The 20,650-nt window shown below is 42.1% G+C and overlaps 1 protein-coding gene across 2 annotated transcripts in view; it reads right to left on the reverse strand.

The window, feature by feature from the left end:
• LRPPRC (leucine rich pentatricopeptide repeat containing) overlaps positions 1-20,650 on the reverse strand; it is a 576,320-nt gene that overhangs the window by 423,470 nt on the left and 132,200 nt on the right. For both annotated transcript variants that reach the window (XM_069233999.1, XM_069233998.1), the window contains exons 5-11: positions 19,491-19,549; positions 19,009-19,095; positions 16,308-16,434; positions 14,631-14,775; positions 12,960-13,117; positions 11,792-11,897; positions 11,085-11,192 (exon numbers count right to left, since the gene is read on the reverse strand). In XM_069233999.1, coding sequence (XP_069090100.1) covers positions 11,085-11,192; positions 11,792-11,897; positions 12,960-13,117; positions 14,631-14,775; positions 16,308-16,434; positions 19,009-19,095; positions 19,491-19,549 — 790 coding nt within the window. The remainder of the gene's footprint in view (positions 1-11,084; positions 11,193-11,791; positions 11,898-12,959; positions 13,118-14,630; positions 14,776-16,307; positions 16,435-19,008; positions 19,096-19,490; positions 19,550-20,650) is intronic.

The raw sequence follows: 20,650 nt of genomic DNA on the forward strand, positions 1-20,650 counted from the left end.
ATGGTGCACTTCAAGACTACTAAAAATTGGTCAAATAACAGGTGCTAACTTTGGAGATCTGAACAACTTCATCCCAATTCGAAAACTACTCCTTCTAGCAAAACTGAAGCAAAACTACAAAGCTGGTCAGTTCAAACTGTTGTAACTGGAAATTGCATTTTTTGATGCGATGCAGTCTGGATTCATATCAAAAACAAGCACTACAAGATCAATTTATAAAATAACTGATGATGATTGTCAATCTGAACCAAGGCCACTCTTGTACTCTCGTCCTTTTAGACCTCTTAAAAGGGCCCAACAAAGTAAATCAGTCAATCCTATTTGAAACTCTTAAAGGCAAAATTGTACTGAATCATGCTGTTCTGAGCTGTCTTTCATTGTACATCGAGAGCCAATATCAAGATTACCACAGGTCAACTTTCTCCTCATCCCTCAACGCTATGACAAGGTGTCCCACAAAGACTCCACTGATTCTTCTGCATTGTTTAACAACTACACGGAACCATTTACTTCCTTCCTCAAACAATTAATATTGATTCTACTCTGACAATACCGAACTGTATTTTAAAATGGTTTGCTGCCCAAATGTCATGGATATTCTGTGCGACGTCACCACTTAAACTTAACCCACTGAAAAACAGAGATACTTTTGATATAAACTTCTCCAGCCCCACCTCCCTCACCTCTAAAAACTTTCAAGCAAAACATATCTCATGTCTTGCTCTATGCTGAAACGCCAACCTGTTATTGTGGAATGTGCTAAATCACTGTGGCTTCCTCCGGAACACAATTCTGAAGGCACACTTCAATGCAAAAGTGCAAGGGACATAACACCAAGTTAACTTCTTTGAAGTATGAAATCCTCTACATAAATAAGAGAACCAAGCCCTGGTGCTACAGAGGTTGGGCAATTGAAACTCACTTCTGGTTTAAATCCTCAAAATACACTGATCTCCTCTCAAATCTGTGCTACTCACAGAGAAAAGAATGGATACTGGAAAAATGAATCAGGTGTGGCCAAGCAAGATGGTCATGTAGACGTACTCTAGGGAGCTGCCGTTGGCTTCCCAGTTATCCTGTAACATCCTGGGACTGCTTAAGCCATATTCTCTCCCACCTGCTGGAATCGCTCCCGATTCCTGCCCTAACTGTTTGAGAGCAGATTTGTGACCCTGTGGCCTAGTGTCGCAGGGCTTGTTCGGGTGCTACCGTGGCCTGGGCTGAGTGGAGAGCAACGCATTGCCAGATTATGGCGCTGGGGACACCAAAGCTTGGGCTGACTCTATCCTCATGCCCTTGGATGAGTGCCCCTGGCTGACTGCCTGTGGTGGGGGGACCCTAGGGGGAAGGGACCAGCCCCTTCAGTACTTTCGGCACACACTGGGATCATGCAGTGCCCCGGGGAGAGAGCTCCTGCGGTGGCAGTGGCTGGGCTCCTGGAGGCTCCATTGGGCGGTGAACAGAGGAGGAGCTGGCTGGAGAACCCCGGGGCCCTTTGCAGGTGGTGAGTTCAGATGAGGGATTGGATCCTGCAATACCACGCACACTGCTTTGTTTGAGCCTGCTATGGCAGCCCCGGGGATTCGGCCCATGTGCTGCTGGTTTCTGGAGCTCCTGGTATGAGCAGGTGCTTTTATGGGAGTTGGGCCAGCAAGGAGGCAGGCAGCCCGTCTGCTCCCCTGGTGAATATATATTTCTTCAAGGTTACTGGGGGGATTAATGGCGCCTGGAGGCCCGGGAGTGCCTGGATGCATGTGTAAGCCTCGGCTGGGCAATCCGCTCTAAAGACTTTGGCCTGCTACTTTGTTGGAAGGAGTAATCCGACCCCTCATTGTTAATGGCAGGAAAGGCACCCATGGTTGTGATCGCCTGTGGGAGAAAACAAGCCCTAAAGTCTCTGTATTTGAGTATCAGGACCTGGTTTGCTGCCCCTGCCACCCTGGAGGTCACTGGTGACCAGTCTGTGTGGTAGGGCCTTTGGAGTGGGCCCCAGCCTGTGATAAGTGCTTGGACCCTGGAGACATTATCCAGATACGCCACTGTTATAGGACCAAAATGGCAAAGGACAAGCCATCATCATAGATCACAGAGGCTAATAATATAGACAATTATGCCTTCACACTGCAACTTGAAGGTTCTGCAGGGGAACATGCCAAACAGCTCTCTCTCCTCTCTTTTTTGGCTACTGAAAAGCACCTGCGGGAGCACAACATCTGATAAAGCCTTATGTTTCCTGCAAAATTGCGAGTGCCATATGAGGGCAAGGTCTGCTTTTTTTTGTCGCACCCGAGGAGGATAATGACTGGCAGGATATGCTGTGTGCCGTGCGACAGAAGCCTCCTTCGAAACACGGGACACATGGCAGAGGTGTTAGCTGCCGGTCGGCACGTATACCCAGGCACTCTGCGGCTTTGGAAGTTCATAGTGGGATCCAACCACTGGGAAGATCCTGGTTTGCCCTGATGGAACACTGGAGGATTCCTACTATGTGCCCCGTACCTGTGAATTGTTCAAAACCCACAGTAGGAACCATGATTATCTCTGCAACAGTACTGATTTGAGCTAGCTCTTGCACTGTGAGACATGGTCCTATTGTTCCTGGTTTCTCAGTTTTTCATGTACATTAACTTTCCTCTGACTGTGTTGGGGACTGTTTGTTGGATACCTAATTGGTATTGCTGTGATAAGGGGGGGGGGGGGTTATAGTTCTCGTTGAATGATTAGCTTCACCTTTTTTGCCTAATTCTGTTGCACCCTTGATTATTGCTGGCAGGAGACCACAGAGGGCTACAGTTCTGTTGGGGTGGTTTGAGTGCCTCATGCCTTGCCGCCCTGGTGGGATGCTAGGACCTCAGCTTGATGCAGTTGGATATGTTGAGGCTTTGGCCTCTGTGGAGGGGATGGGGCAGTGGGTGCTTCTTGTTGGCTTTGCCATTCTGGGCCAGAGTTGTTTGGGCTCACTGCCTGTGGTGGGGGTGATTTTGTGGGACTTACTGTTGAGGGATGTTGGATCTGAAAAGGGTTTGTGGCTGCTCCACGACTGAGTTGGAACAAATGGAACATTGTTTAGGAGTGAGAGTGCGCAAGTTGTGTGTGCAGGATGCGCTGTGGGACATGAGCATACAACTTCATTAGGGTGATGATCTCTTCCTGGAAGTTCATTACATGGAATGTGAAAGATTTGGGGCAACCCACCAAAAGATAGAGTATATGCCTATTTGAGATGCTATGGAGTTTTCGTGGCATTTTTGCAAGAGACCCACACCTGGGGGATTACATTACACAGTTGAGACTGAGATGGAGGGCAAGATCTTTGCGACATCCTACTCTTGCTATGCTAGAGGGGCACTGATGTGGGTGGTGCCTAGGATCCCTTCTGTTGCTAAAGGTGTGAAGACTGATTCAGAGGGTAGATGCTATTGGGTCGGGTGCGCTTGATGCTAATGACATATGTCTGACAAATGTCTAGGCTCAAAATATGAAAGAAACTGGCTTCTTTGGGTTCATGTTGAGTGCTGCAGACCACATTGGCCCAGTAGTTCTGCTAGCTGCTGGAGATCTGAACTGTTTGTTGGATGGTAACTTAGACAGTTTCCCCCAAAGATGGACACTAAGCAAGCAATGACTAGAGCATTCAGAGAGATCATTGGTGTAGGGGGGGGGGGGAGGGGGGAGGGGTTGGTCAAGGATTGCAGGCAGTATGGAGGGTTTGTTTCCCTTAAGGGGAACATTATTCTTGCTTTGTACCTGCAATGGTCAAGCACAGTCAATTGGACTATTGCCTTCTGTCTAGTGGTCGGTGTTTTCTATGTAGCGCTATCCGTCTGATCACTCTCCCCTGTTGGTCTTGTTTTTGGGTGTGTAGAGCAGCCCCCCGGGTTCCTCTTTGGCAGATGTGGACTCAACCACTGGAGGACCCTGTATTTGCAAATGCAATGGTGGACATCTTGGATCATTACTTTACAGAGAACTACCTATGCGAGGGCTACGGAATGGGAGGCTACGAAGATGGTTTCGCATGGGGAGTGTCTGAAGGGGACGCATGGGGTGAAACAGCAGCTAACCAGGTCACTGGATTTTCTGGAAAATTAACACAGTACTCTGGAGAAGTGTGTTATTGGCAGCCGCAGGGATTCGCTGGATGGAAGGAGCTCAAGCGTGAACTGATGGAAATGTGGGATTGCCTTGATAGATATGTCCACACCAGCTATAGACATCTCCACATAGAGGGGAATAAAGCCAGCAGGATGCTTGCCACACTTCTTCACAGGGAAGTATGTTACCCTACCCCATGGTGGGAGCTCAGAATGCGAAGGGGAGGGAGATATACACCTAATTAGGTATAAAAGAGGTCTTTGCTGTTCACCTAGAAAAGGTGAATGCTGCACCTGCTGACTCCCTACGGCGGGGGGGGCACAACCTACCTTATTGACTTGCAGTTGACTTCCCTTTCGAGAGAGGATATGGATAGACTGGATGCCCCCATAACTAGGGAGGAAATAGTGGTGAGAATATGAGCTCTGAAGAAAGCTAAAGTCCTCAGTGGTGACAGCATATCTGTTGAACTGTATCAATGTAGAGCAGGTACTTTCTTGGATCACAAGATGAAGTCTATAAAGATTCCTTCGAGAGGGGTCGGTTGTCTGAGTCTATGAGAGGCACTCAATGTCATACTGCCTAAACCGGACAAGGATACTAAAGAAACGTCCTTCCGCCCCCTTATGATGCTGAACATGGATATTAAAATTCTCAGTAAAATCTTGATGTTCAGATTGCTAGAGTATCTGCCGCAGCTGGTACATGAGGACCAGTGTGGCTTTATTTAGGGTAATTTGCAGAGGCTCTTACTAGTTATGCACGCCCCCATTTTGGAAGGTGACCAGTACACTCTGGCACAGCTTGATCTAGAACATATATTGGATTCTTTGTCTTGGGACTTTCTACAGCAGGTCCTATGGAAGTTGGGCATAGGGGAGTGCTACATAAAGTGTGTGCAGTTGTTATACGGTGCCCCGGTGCACGGATGCGAGTTAGAGGGACTTCTCATTGCATAGGGGAACCAAACAGGCTGTCCTTTGTGGCCCCTGCTTTTTGTGCTGGCAATGGAGCACCTGGCGTGTGGGAGGAATGGGGTATACCGGTCGGGTAGACCGTAAATGTGGTTTCCTTAAATGCTGATGATGCCATGATATACCTACGGCAGCCAATGTATTTGGTCCCCATTATGCTGGCTGTTCTCTCTGTATTTGGCCAAGTGTTTGGACTAAATATCAACCGCACAAATCAAAACTATTCCCATTGGGGGAGTGGGGAGGGGGGCAGGTGCAGGATCTACCTAGGCTTGTTCTCCCTTGGGAGGTGATGACTGGCGTTCAATATCTCTGGATCAGGCTTGCTCATGCAGCCACGACATTTGAGGCTTTGAATATCAGTAGGGTGCTGAAGGGGCTACGGCCCTCAATTTGGTTTTGGAACACTCTCAGGCTCTCCTGGATGGGCACGCTGGCATTAGTGAAAATGATAATTCTGCCACATTGCTTGTATGTTTTTCAGGGGGGGGCATTTTTGAGATCCCTAGGAAATACTTTGTTGACTTGGATAAACTGACTGTTGAGCTGTTATGGGCTTCAAGGAGGAAGAGGATTAGTCCGGAGACTTTTAAGTGCCCCTGGAGAAAAGGGGGGGCTTGAATTACCAGCTTAGATCTTTATTATCTGGCGGTTCAGCAGCAACATGCGGTGCATTGGCTTGAAAGAGAAAACTGGGAGAAGAGACTGTTGCTTGTGAAGATGTTCCATTGCCACAGGTCTTGATGCTGGGAGCAGGGTTTCCAGATTCTGTGCCATATGTAGTCAGGCAGGTGTGTAGGGCGTGGGAGAAGGCAGTACATGACAGGCTCTGCTTAGTACTCCATATGCACCGGACATATCTGTTTGGACTCTGTGCCCATTTGCGTTCATTGCATGGACGATGTCTGTGTGATAGCTGGCAGGCAGGTGGGTGTGACACCTTGTGTGATTTATACTCTAATGATGGATTTATCACTCTGGCAGATGGAGTGGAATAATTTGCCTTGGGGATGGACCAGTTTTTTGCAGTTTTCTGCAACTGCCCATGGAATATGGCCCTGCTTTCCACTGGAATCACTTGATTTGGGAAAGTTACTGAACATGGCTGGGGCCGGAGACTAATTTCACATATAAATTGCTGCAGGAGGATCTGCCTGTGAGAGACTTCGCGCTGTCCTTTCTGAGGCCCTTCTTTCTGCTAAAGAATGGGTTTGAAGATGCCCTACCCCCATGAGCTTAGAGTGGGTAGGGAAAATCAGGTGACTGAGTGCTAAAGTACTCAAAAATGGCATATATTGTCTCCGATTCTCAGGTGCTGCAATCTTGTCTCTACTTTTACTTTGGACGATTCTCTTTTTTTATGCTCTCCATTATCTTCAGTGCAACATGTTGGGGAATTGTTACAGTTTGTGTTATACATGCAGAAGATAAATCCTTATGGTAAACATGCCATATTAAAATGCCAATAATAAAGTACAAAAAAAACTGGTTACTGACTCAAGAAAGACTGCCCATATATCCTCAATATATATATATATATATATATGTATGTTTTTGGCCTATTTACGGTGTTTGAGTTTTTGAATGATGAGATTTCAAGAACAAGAAAGTCGGCACTTAACAGGTGAAGCAATCCTCCTGAGAGAGTCAGTTTCTGAGTTAGGTATATAGCCTGAGCCATGCGAGCAGTGCAAGCTAGCAGACGGATACTTCTTGCTTCCCTAGGGAGCAGGTTTAGTGTTATAAGAATTGAGGATATATGGGCAGTCTTTCTTGAGTCAGACTGGAACAGAAATGACAGTACAGTATGACAAAATAACGACCCAAAAGGCAATACTGTTCTACAAAAGACATAATGCAGTAAAGATTCTTAAATAACAGACAGCAGATTTCTCAGGAAAAAAAACTGTGAATCTAATCATTAAACAACTGTGTGAAATCTAAAAACGTTTCTGGAATACTCAAGATGATCTACTACTACTACTGAGCTACTGTACCACCAATGCTGCATACTCTGAGGAGCTTATTTAACAAACCTACCAGGTCCACTTCCACGCTACGAGCCACAGACTGACCAGAGTCTGGCATAACAATAATAACTACCACAACTTCTGTGTCTTCCAAAAGTCACAATAAGGGTAAAAATATGGTTAGGCGAAGGTAGGGGAGCAATGGTCTCTGCATGATGGATGGCTGGTTGGCCTGTGGACCTCAGGGAACTTCGGAAACAAGCACATTTTGACAGAGTGGAAGAGCTTAAAACTCAAGTTACCTGCAAAACAATTCCAGCTATAGAGAACAGTTTTTTTATGCTTTGACAGATTCTTAATAATTATGAATGGATTTAAGGGTTTGGACTTGGGTAATTACTGCCAAAGATTTGACTTTCTGGATACCTCTTAAAAGCATGTACAAACTATTGCATGTTACAGCAGGCATGGCAAAGTTTTTTTTCTCCCAAGGTTCTCTGCAGACTGATGGGGTCATTCCAACTTCGTTGGTTCTTTCACAGGACCACTAAAGCCGCTGCAGGCAAAAGACCGCCAGTACTGGAGGTCTTTTGCCCGCCATAGTAGGAGTGTTCCACTGGGCCAGCGGGCGAAAACAGCGTTTCCGCCCGCTGACCCAGCAGAACACTCACCACAACATTGACGCTGGCTCGTAACTGAGCCGGCTGCAATGTTGTGGTGCGTCGGGTGCAACAGCAACCGTCGCACATTTCACTGCCCATAATTCGGGCAGTGAAATGCGCGATGGGGCCGTGCATGGGCAGTTCAGGGGGCCCTAGAGGCCACCCAACACACCCATACCGCCAGGGAAAAGCTGGTGGATGGGACTCGTAATTGGAGCCCCCGGCAGGGTTTCAAGCGGATTACATTGCCGGGACCGCCAGGCTGCAGGCTGGCTGCAGCCTGGCTGTGTCTGCAGTTGGACCGTGACAGCTCCGCCACGGTCAGAGCGGGGCTGTCGGGCTACCCTGACTGCGGTGGTCTGTACCGCCACCGTGGCCCTGGCGGTCACACATCGCCAGGGTTGGAATGACCCCCTGAGTTGCTAACCATAATTGCTTTTTCTAAACCTGGATAGGGATTTACCACAACTAATGCTGGTATTTCCCTAGCAAGGGTTTGAGATGGCCCTGTGGAAGTGTTTTAAACCCAACTGAGGAAAACATTTTAAAACCCCAAATTCCTTTCTACTTTGTCAACAAATGCTGCAATTTTAAAACTATACTTTTGTTTGCACCAGTACTCTTATGTACAGTATGTGATGACTGCCTAACATGCTAGTTGGAATGATTTTATGAAGTTGTTTTCATTCAGTTTATCTGAAGAAGGCCTATTTTTTCAATAAATGTAGTGCCGAAACAATATTAACAAAGATAGCATTTCTATGGTTATGAGCAACAATAACTCTGAGAAGAAAATAGAACACCTGAAAAAATATCAGACGAAGCATTTAGTACAGAACCATCAAGTGACATTCTGCAACATTAGCACCATTCAAACACTCATGCTATTGTTAAGACACCATATCATATGGCTAATTCACTTGGAAGGATTTTGTCAATTATAGGTTTGTAGGTTGGTTTCACTTGTAGCTTTAAAAATAAATGTTTTTAATGTAAATACATCACAGCTACACATATACTTATCTCACTGCTGGAGAGAAATCCAAACTGTCAGTTATCTTTATGTTTAAAATAATTAGAAACCAATTAAGTGCTAATTCATAGTTGGACCATAGTATTATTCACCTGAGAGGGGAGTAATGTGCTCATTCCTTGCCATTCAGCTCTTCTCTTTTATCTTTCGGAAGGGATTTTAGGGTAGGCCCTTTTTTTTTTTTTATATCAAAATTAACAAAGATTTAAGCACAAATGCAGCAATTGCCTAATGCACAACAACAGTTTCAATAAGTTCATGGAACATAAACTTTTGCACAGTAAAAGCAGTCCATAAAAATTATTGTTTACAAGAGTCACTTCAGGCTTTGAATGAAGAAATATTTGATCAAGAAATACACAATGATATTTTTTCCTCAAACTTACAGATCATCAACTGAGCAGTTTTCTATTCACCAAAGGCGTACTGAAACACTGCAGTGTATGTATGTTAATACATATAATAAGGGAGCTAAATCTTAACTAAACAGGTAATTTGTTATTCTGATAGATTACAGCCACTTTCTTGAACCCTAGTTTACTAAGCAACATATGCCACAAAGAAAGGTTTACAACAACAGGTTGGTGGTCAAATAGTATGATTTCAGGTCCACATTAAAATGTCCATTAACACATTTCAGTGGTTGAACATAGTACTTAAAATACAATTTATTATCTTGTTGACATACCCTAACCATTTCAACTCAGTTATCACTACTGCCAGCCCATTTCACAGAAGCATTCACCCAAGCGAGAGCCTCACCTATGTTTTGCCAATCATGCAACAATAGCTATATGCCCTCTCTCCTCAAGAAAAGTATAGTCAGAAGTTCCAGCTATAAATGTGTAAGCTTCAAACTAGATTTCTACAATTGACTGGCTTGAAAAAATACATAAACTGCTGAACTTGAAAATGTTAATATCTGCTCTTCTGTCTGCAAAAGGCAGACACCTTGACCATAACCTGATGTATGTAGTTAATCTGTTTCTGTAATTTCCAGGAGTTCCCTGGTAATCTTTAAAAGTTCCAGGCTTTTTCCAGGATCCATGGTGGCCAGGTGACAACTTATCAAAGAGCTTGCCTACGTGAATCTAAAGAGTTAATGAAACCTAATACTATCACAAAGGTTCCTCTAAAAAGGTTTTAGTGTTTTTTTTTTTTTTTTATAACCAGGGACAATTAGGGAATACTTGTTTCAGCATTCCTTCTGAGCCCTGATGGTACTGTATATTTAAAATAAAATTGCAATGTGAACTGTCTGCTAAAAGCACTTTTTTTTTTTGTTTGTGCATTCTGTTTGTCACCTGGTGTCACACTAACAACTCTGCATCTCATTCGAGAGCACATTATACTGAGAGAGAAGATGAAAAAGACAGTTTTTTGTTTCCCCAAGGGGCAAGTACTTCTGTTAAAAGCATCTTTTATGAGATTACTCTTTCTGAATTACCAATAACTCAAGCCAATGAATTAGATACCCTGCACTAAAACTTATTATTTGCTCAATTCTTATTCATATATTGCAGACATCCCAGGTGTAACATGGGGGGAAAGTGTGCTAAATGCTTAAACCTACTTAAGGTGCCAGTAGATTGAACCTTTCTCTCACTCAATCAGCTGGCTGTCAGGTCACAATCATTCATTTGGCAATAGAGGTTTCCCTGCTATTCTCATTATTATACATAAAACTACCATTTGCTACATCAGTGAACAAAAAGAACAAATACACATATACATTGTCCACATATGAAGCTGGCTGGATTGTTTACTTTTAGAAAGCATCCTTTGTCTCATAAAGGTTTCTAAAAGCTTAGAGAATTGCCTTCAGAGACAGAATCTTTGTTAGGAAAATGTGCCTATCAGACATTAATAAACATGTTAACTCAAAAACTAAAGAAAACATGTAGTTTATTTTCATGGTCAACCAATGGGGATAGGAATGATCCACATGAACCTAGAAAATAGCAGCCCATCAAAGCAGAGCCAGAACAACCTTTTTCATAAACTCAAAGGTAGGAGTGTGGCACACAATAGTTGTAACTGATAATAGCTGCCAATATTTTCTGCTTCAGTATAGCTCCAACACACAATACCAGTGGAGAGAATGTTGGTGTTTTTACCTGAATAGGTGGCAGCAAGGAGCAGGCAGGGCAGACAAATGCAAGAAACCACAGTGGAATACGAGATGTCTGAAAGCAATACTCTGAACAGAAAGGAATAGGAGAGAGAACAAGAAGGTACCAGTGACCATGCACAAATACCACAGAAGCAGAGGAAAAGAGTGCATAGAGATAAAATGAAACAAAAACTATAATTCAGAAGAGCAGAAAGGTAAAAGATGAGGGGGGGTTACCTTGCACATTCTTCTCCTTTTGGTACTCTACTAGCAATGGCCAGGAATAATGAGGCCGAATTGGCCATCCCTCCTCCTTCATAATCTTCATTAGCTCCAGTGCTAAAGCTAAAGAACACAAAGATCAGTGATTATTAATTTATCTATGAGGAAAATAAGGAGCATGTACAGAGCAAGGTGAGGATGACCTATATATATGGGCTCAATTTGCCTCACTAGAGCCTACTCTGAGCATTTTTGAGAGAACTGGGTGCTGGGGAGTTTTTCTTTAATTTCTGGTCTTAATAAATCGTGCAGTTTCACAAATATTCAAAGAAAAAGTTTTACACTTGTGTCAGTTTCTACAGTAATTATTTCTTTTTATTTCTTGTGCGATCCATACATTTTTCATGTTAAGAGTACATTTATTGTCTTTCTATAAACATAAATGACTAGCCAACATGTTTTGTGAAATACACTCTGCTTCCTCATGACTTCGTTCTTTAATTGTATCATTATTAAGATTAATTATTATTTATTACTTTTTCTTAACCTTTTAAAGAGGCAAGAGTCAGAAGAATGATTTTTTTTATCAAGGCAATTGTTGCTAATAACCTTATTATTTTCAGTTCGAAATAAGCAATGAAGCTAAGAAGCCTCAACCCCCATGTCTTTCAAGATCAGTGGACACACCATTACACACACACTTTCAGATTCTGCATCATTACCTGCTTTTTTGGATTCCAAAGCACAATACAAGGTAAACTGCAAGGCTGACGAATGCAGGTTGGCAGTGGCTAGACCGTCACAGAACTGCTTCAGCTTCTCTGCTGGCTATAGCATAACATTACAAATAAAAAACAGTTATTACTGGCAAACACAATAGCTCCGATTTCTGACAAAGGTCGCTACTTTTTGCTCAACTATTAATTGAACGAGATGATGCATGTAACACCCACGTATCATATTTGACCCAACAGCCTTTTGATGCAGCAACTGAACAGGTTTTACCGACTCACTGTCACAGGTTTAAAAAAGCATTGGGAACCAAACGAAGAGGAAGATAAAATAAAACGTTCATCAGTATTTCACTAATTCAGTTTCATATGTGCTCGTACCAGATCTGCCTTTACTTCATATTGCATGGCGGAAATAGGACACATGATCCAGTCAGGTACCATTGATAAAGCATCTTAAGACAATTTGCACTGCAGGGTAATCACACACATATATCAGACTGCCTAAGCAGTATCAAATTCTTGCCCGTATGTAGCACATGAACTTATGAGAGAGATGTGCTAGAATAACAATCACATCAACAGTTACATATACAGTTCTCTTCCAGCAGATTTCTGCTCTGCTCATTCTCATTTTAAGTACAGAAATACTTTCATATGCTATTAATAGGGACAATGGGATTCAGACTGTCCCTCATGGCAGTTAGTGATCGCATTTGGCTTGAGTGCTACTGGAGAAGAGGGCTAACATCTCACACTAGCAAGTCCATGTCACCAATTACATTCAGAGAGAATAGCGCCACATCCTCTCACTTTTTGAGACATGTCAAAATATTATTACACTGCCAAGTACCTCATTACAATACTCATGATTTGGGGCCGTTAGTGCTTTTAGGCAACAACTGTACCACATTGGGTGCCTGTTCAGGTTTATTGAAATTAAAATCCAGTAGCAACATTTTAAAAACATACCTCAACAGCACAAGTATTTTTTTTAGAAGCATATTATATGCATTTAAATACATTAGCTCTTTTAAAAGGGATGTTATACCCAATTCTCAATTTCCTTCCCTCTAAAGATAGGACGTGCTTACAAGAAAGCTAAATGTTATTAACCTAGGATATGCATTGCTAAACTGAAAAACTGAATCAAACTTACCACATTGACATTAACACAGTGCCGGAGGAAAAAATTGCCATGTTGTGAAGAGTCCCCATTGGGACCATCTGTTGGAAAGGTAGGAAATGATTTCAACACCTGAAAAGCTGTGTCTTCCATGCCTTGAGTCACCAAACTAAGGCACAGGTTCATGGCATCTACAAAGAAAGCCAAATAAACACATGTCACAAGATGAAGGGTTCTTACATGAAAAGAGGGAAGTGACGAAACACATGCATGGTCGCCAATCAGTCCATGTAAAGTGGATTTTGGACCATTGCATGAGATACATGAAAGGCAACGGGACAACTCAACCTTCATAAAATAAAAACTGTATTCGGAAGAAAACCAATCCAAATAGTTGATGATTCTTAAAATCGAACTTTTCCTTTTTATTCATCACAGCCTTTGTATTTTTCACAAAACTGAATTTGGGCACATTTAGAGAAGATATATGCATGGGCACCAATTTGTTAAATGTGCATGAGCACAGCCCAGCTCTTGGTTAAATGTCAATTTGCCCCCAGCCTCCCATAAGTGGGTGGATAACCTTAAGTACTCTAATGCAGCTGGGTCCCTTCTACTGGGCTTTAGCACCAAGTCTTTTGGATGCCCTTTGAGGAATGAATTTGGTGTGATGATCGTGTGCCACAGTCACTACTTGCAACCTAATCAATAAAAATGGATAATACCACGATAACAGCACAGTGGAATAGGCTACTAGGAAACAAAAAAATGTTTGAGTGGTTTGAGATCCTTCCTACACTACTTAGTAAACCATGGATGCAACTTAAACTACAAATACAATGACAACGTTTCAGATTGTTGTTACAGAAAACAGAACACGAGTGCAGCATTTTAAAAATAACTTTGTTTTAAAGGGGGGGGGCTGCATAAATAATTTTAATAAAAAGCCCCATCAATGACACCTCAATAGCTGTTTCACTACTGTTCAGCCTTTTTACAGTTCTAAAAGCACACATTCTATAACGTGTGCTTAGCATCTGGCTAGGATACGAACTGCAACACTATATCACTATCTGACCACATCACAATCACTGGATGCAGCATTACAGCACCCAGGCACTTTTAGAACAGCAGCTGTTGCAGAAAAAATGAAAAGAGACACTCCTTGCTTTAATAAACAACACGTACGTGCAACATCTCCCACCAACTATTTGTAAAGCCAATTTGAGATTCCTATGATATGTCACTACCCTATACCTCATCTACTGTAGCCTGGCGACCACCTAAGATCACAAGATTTCATGGCTGACTACACAACACCTAATGGAGCATTTTCAAGGTTTTTTTTTTAAGATCCTTAACAAACCAAAAGAAAACACTGCTGATGGTGCACTTGCAGCATCTCTTTAAAAACAACTGGAGTTCCCATACCGGTACCAAAAACAAACAGTTATGACACTTTTCAGTTGCATGAAGACCCAAGTTGGTACCCAACACAGACAGTTGAGATTTGTCACCTACCTGGGGAAAAAGGTGGAAGGAAGTTGCTAATAGACACATAAGATTGATGCAAGAAGTGTTAATTTTATAAGCAAGGCATGCTAAAGAGGACCAAAGTGGCCAAGGGGCAACAAAGTGCTTTTGCAAATACTGATACTGTAATTCAAATGTAAAACATGATTTGTGGGAAGACTCAGGCTTTACCTGGCACATATCCCCTGTCATATCGCATCCGTTCCACAATCTCCGGCACGTACTGAGAGTAGCCTGCCTTGGACAAACTCCAGATAATCTGCATTAAATCTCTGTCCGTGAGATTTCCTTCTGCCTTCTCAACCTGTACCAGTGTCTGAAAGAAGCACCACAAAGTTTGACAGGTGAACCAGTCTACTGTGCATTTAAAATAAGAACGAAAAAAAAATCCTGTTTTATATGCTTGTCGAGCTTTAATTTGTTCGAAAAAAATACCTCAGTCGTTGATCACATTTACCCTTTTGTATACCTCTTTGGTGAAAGCCAGAAGTCACAATAATTTTCCATATTGTAGATGATTTTGTACACAAAGGGTCACAAGATGAGACACTCCATTAAAAAGATAGATCCCTTTGACAAGTGTCATGCTACCAACTAATAGACAGATGCCAAATACTCCACGGAAGGCAACAATAGCATTTAATGTCTTAGTAGTAAATGACTATATTTTTTAAGTCAACACACGGTACGTTGACAGAATAGATCATCAATAACATTGTCATACAGAGACAAAATTACAGTAAAAGCTACAAAATTAAAAACATAAATAATTTTAAAGTAACATCAACTTCTATACACTATGAACTAAATTGCTTTAAGTTTACCCCCCCTTTTAAAGGAAGGCAGCCATACCAGGTAGAAATATTCATTGGTGCGGAGATACAGGGAGACAAACCTAAAAAGGTTTGTGAAACACTGTAATGTTAAAGAGAGCCAGTAGAACATTACGTTTAACAACTAATTTATCACTTTGCGCAATATATAAAAAGGCGAAGACAAGGAGAAAAAAATACTAATGTGACCAATAATCCAAGGTGTCACAGATGAGAGATTACATCACGTTTGAAATGTGTAACAAATGTAGAAAGGCAGTATCAGAGCAATTTTGGAAGGAAAGAAATAAGTTTCATTGACGAAGGGTTCAGACCAGATGAGTGGAAATAAGTGGCGTCACCCCATCTAGTAGCAGTTCAAGCCAAACGCATCAGCATGTGGTGACTGATAGGCTAGGAGCAGCGCCCTGAAGTGCTCGACTATACTCTTTTCCTAGTTTACTGCCGGACATTAACTACACAGACATGAGAGTTTCGATTAGACAGGGTTCCTTTTCACACAGTTCTTTCTTTCAACCACTTCCCTCGAGTGGCTCTCGCCATAAAACCTTTAGGTGCCGGGGGGACAGGCTCACAGACATTTCAGCATTTACAATCAGTAGTAGCTGCTTTTTATTACAATGCGGTGACTACAAAGCACAATTTTTACTAAAATTCCTACAAATACACGCCAGTGGAAAGGGAATGACGTAATAAAGCCTTAACATAATTATAAATAGTTGAGCAAATGAAATATATAAAAGCAATCAACTATGCAGAGCAGAAATGGTTTGCTTATTCCAAACACTGGCACGATAACAGAGCACAGCAGGATTTGGACTTTTTGTTCAGAGACAGTTAAGGCTTTTGGAGAAAGTAGGTCGACGCTTCAAAGGGGAAGAAGGCTGTGGATTTTAACCACATAGCCTACATGATATGAGTCACAACTCTAGTATTTTAGGACTCTTGTGACTGTTGAACATTTTTAAAGAAAACTACATATTCTTATGTACTTGTAGAAGAAAATAGAGAGCACCTGTTTAATACTGTCAAAGTCTCCCTTTTCAGCGTATGCATTCAGCAATGCAACATATGTGTCAGGACCAGGCTCGATTCCGGCACCTCGCATCACAGTGAGGATATTTTCAGCATTTTCCATGTCACTGTAATGATGAAACACATTAGAATGCATTAAAAGCAATTTACATTTATGTTTTGTAGCAATCATTTACATGCGACCTGTCTCAACTAAACACAATGTATCCACAATTTATAAATAAAAGAAAAACATATGTATAAAAGCTATTAAGGGTTTATTTACACCAACCTAAAAAAACAGAAAGAATGAAAAACACAGATGATGCATTATCTTTAGTGCCTAACATTTGGCTCTTGTCTATCACCAAACAGTGTGAACTACTAGCACAATATGGCCAAAAGCTGTTTAAAACGATTAAAACGATAAAACAGGGCACAATTGGTAAAGCTCATGCTCAATTTTGCAGGGCTGCAATCTACTTTCCCCATGGTTACCTGCGAATCAACTACAAGAGCCACCATTTGATGAGCTGCCTAGCAACTTCATTTGTTGATGCAGCATTGTGGACAATTGTGAGAGTTGGTGGCATTGGAATGCCAAAATCCCAAAATAACAATAAACGCAAAAGAGTAACCTTCCAATACGTATATATTACAAATCATTGAGATTAGTGAAGAAGGGCAGCATTCATATAAAAAGCCCTGGATGAACAGTCTACAGCAAATTTTTGTAGGAAAGATGTCCGAAATCGCTCAAGTGCACACCTTATGTATTCCTAAGGCTGGAACACCCCTTTGAAAAGTAAAAGTCCCCTTCTTGCAAGTGAGAGCGCACGCGCTAGCGCAGGCTCAACCTAAACATCTGTATTTTCATTCTGTTCATCAGACTATGTACGTCAACACTATAGATGGTGCAAACGGGAAAGGTTACCTCACCTCCATGCAATTGCCTGAGCTAAGCAGAATGTTGGCAAGCCCTATACGCACCCCTCCCCAACTAAAGATGAGGTAAAATGGTTAACTACTTGACACCAAACAAGGGACAGAAACCAAATGGCTTTATATATAAACTTATGGTTCTACTGCGGGTTGACCCGTCATCAATTCCTTTCAGCAAGTTTCAGAGCTCTAAGGGCATTACACAATCTGTAAAGGAGGCCGTGGTTTCCAGGCTCCTTAAGTCTGGTTAGAATTTCTCCCAGGGTTCTCCTTACAGACTCATGTCAAAACCTAATAATGATGCCAAGATTTCTAGGGGTGTTTTGTCTGGCAGAAAATACCAAGAAAGCTCTGCATTTGACCAATACAGCGAGGTGTATGGGGAAGGGATGCTGTGCTTCTCTCCCTCAAAGCTAAGAAAGCTTTTAAGAGGGTCCACTGGAATATGCTTGCTGGCACGTTGAGGGATCTTGGTCCAGGATATCAATTCTTGACTTGTGTACCGGCCAGTTACCAAAGACCTGGAGCCAAGATTATTGAGAGCAGACAGCAGGCAAAGCCTATAGTCACCAGCAGAGGCACGCAGCTGGGGTGTCCCCTCTCCCATTCTCCCCAGTATAATATGCTGTTGTGGTTGAACCCTTGTTACAGAGGGTCAGTGAAAACACAGTTAAGTGAGTCTCCTTTGGGTCGGGATTGCTTTAAAATCATAGCATTTGAAGATCATATTCTGCTTACAGCGGTGGAACATTGTGTCTCTAGAAGAGCTTATATTAAAATGTAAACGGCTAAAGGCAGTCTTTAGTTTCCACATTAATCTTAGTAAATCAACAGGGCTGGTGGCAACACTAGTGATAGCTGGAGGCGGTTACCCTCTTCCGTTGACCACCGGAGGGGGGACACTTTCCTGAGGTTCAGACTAATGCTTAACTTGAAGAAATGTGTGGCAGAGAAAGTCATATACCTACATCAGTGCTTCCCAAACTTTCCAGAAACACAACCCAGTTTTTACAATGACTATCATAAGTTACCTACATTGTTTTAATTGACATCAGGTGCGGTGATATTTTAAAGTAATAGGAGCAATTGTTTGTAAACGTCATGAACTTGACCATGCCTTTGATACTGGGCTGTGGCAAAGATATTAATCAGCCAATAAGAAGTGGAAGATGGTGAACTACAGTGAAGTCTGGAACACTTTTCAGAGTGGGTTGCTAGCCTGGCATTCAGTCACTAAAATCACACGGCTTCTTTAAAATGTTGGTGTTGATACCATTGATTTTGGCAAATTTGAGAAACCCCTTCTGCAGCAGAATATGGGGTAAGGCCTCATATCCACTGTCACGCTAAAACAATGCCCAGTGGTGCATTCTGGTATATATGTATAAATATAAATATACACATTGTATATGTATAGGGTTAGGGTCCCAGCGTTGGCCTAACACTTAATCTTCTGTCGTTATAATGAGATTAATCTCTCCCTGTGTAATGTATTCTGGTGCTGATGTAAAGTGTCCCATTTGCTCTTTGGCCGCGCTTGTGCTTGTGCTATATAACTTGCTGAAGATATTGCAGAACTCCATCACACGCTTGATTTGTACCTTAAGCCAGTCTTTTAATGGTGGTATAAAGTCTCTTCTCAGTTATATTCTCACTGAATTTAATTATTTCTACTGAAGAAAATCTTTTTTTGCAATCTAATAGACAATACCTGCAGTGCTTTTATTTTATTTATTTGTTTTAAATGTATGCTTAATTACCCCGATTTCGCATGTCCGGTAACTAATGTATTGAAAACTGCTTCTGTGATTGGAAGATCTTTGTTCTTCATGAATCCAAGAATTTTGCTGCAAGATAAAAGACAATATTGATTAACCACTTGAGTTGGACACCGATGAAAATATAGAACGCCTACAAAACAAGTGATAGGTCAATAATATTAAAAAGGCAAAACTACCTGATGAGCATTAAAAATGTATATAGCAAGTGTAGGTGTGATCAAAGTCAGGAGTACCATGAAAGGGTGACGTCTTTCAAACATGGGAAGTGTTGCACGGATTGCAAACTAGATAATAGGTTTAATTAACTTTATTTATTTTTATATCTCTTTTTTTAGAACTACTGCTGAATAAACATGCACAGAAAAGTAGTTAGCATGGGCTGCCTCTAAATTAAACATTATACAGGTCACACCAATAATGGATCAGTCTATCGCAAATATGTGACTGGATTTATGTCGTACCTGGCACCCTCAATATCTCCCTCGTTACAGAAGGCAGCAATCAACCTTTGATATGTAACCTGCAAACATAAAAAAATAAAAATCAGACTCATTATTTGCAAAGTTGAGTAAAATGAAATACAAAACGCAGGGAAGAAAGTTACCACTGCTGATGGGGAGTGTACATTTACCTTTGGAGTGGTAAATCCTAGGCCAAGTCTGTGGAGAACAGACATACTGATAGACAAGGACAGCAGGTGTAGAGGGCTTCAGATAGTCGGAGGGAAAAAAAGTAAACAAGCATTTGCAATGCAATGGGTCTCACGTTTGCTCGAGTCAGGCCTATTAGCATTGTAAATTCCTAACTGGACTTTTCTTGCCACGTAAATTGAAAATGAAAAGTAAAACAGTTGACATAAGCAAGCCGATTCAAAGCGCCATGGCAGCCATGAACATGAAGGGGAGACACAAAAGAAAAAAGAAGTTCACTGCCAAACGTATCCACAAACGTGCAATCATCCAGTTAACAGGGTCGATGGCCAAGGCGGTAACAAAAATGCCCCAAGGAGGGACAAACGTAAAGCATTTACCAATGATAACAAATGATTTATTTAAGGCAAGCCCATGAATGAGTGATAGTGATGGGCGTGCAGTGGGCATGGTTATTGGCCCACAAGACTTACAACAGGTCAGAACGCTTGTGCGCTCGACCTAAAAAGACAGTATGTGCACAAATGCATATGTATACACAAACCCTGATGTTTAAATTGACCTATGTGCATAAGAACGTGTCTAAAGGCATATGTGCTTTTGTTGGAAGCTCCCACGGACAAGTAACTGAGGAGTTTTACCGAGGACTCACCCTGAGAGCTCACAAAGGAGGAATCCACAGAGGGCTAGCCCAGACTAATCACACAAGACATTTACACTGAGGGCGGACCAGGAATAGTCACGAAAGGCACAAGACCCTAAAAAGTACAAACGATAGTGTGCCCTTGTGGAGTGCATGCATGCTTTACCACTTGCCAATGTCCGGCTCACAGAATATGTGACAACGGTGAGAAAAATGAGCGCCCTAAAACGACCAGAAAGTTGACAACAAAATTGTAACATAAGGTGATTCTGCCTACTTAGGGGTGCCTAAAATCCGAACGGGATTTGGTGATGGCTGCCTTTCATAT

This window comes from Pleurodeles waltl, chromosome 5, assembly GCF_031143425.1.
Source record: "Pleurodeles waltl isolate 20211129_DDA chromosome 5, aPleWal1.hap1.20221129, whole genome shotgun sequence".
Classification (NCBI taxonomy): Eukaryota; Metazoa; Chordata; class Amphibia; order Caudata; family Salamandridae; genus Pleurodeles; species Pleurodeles waltl.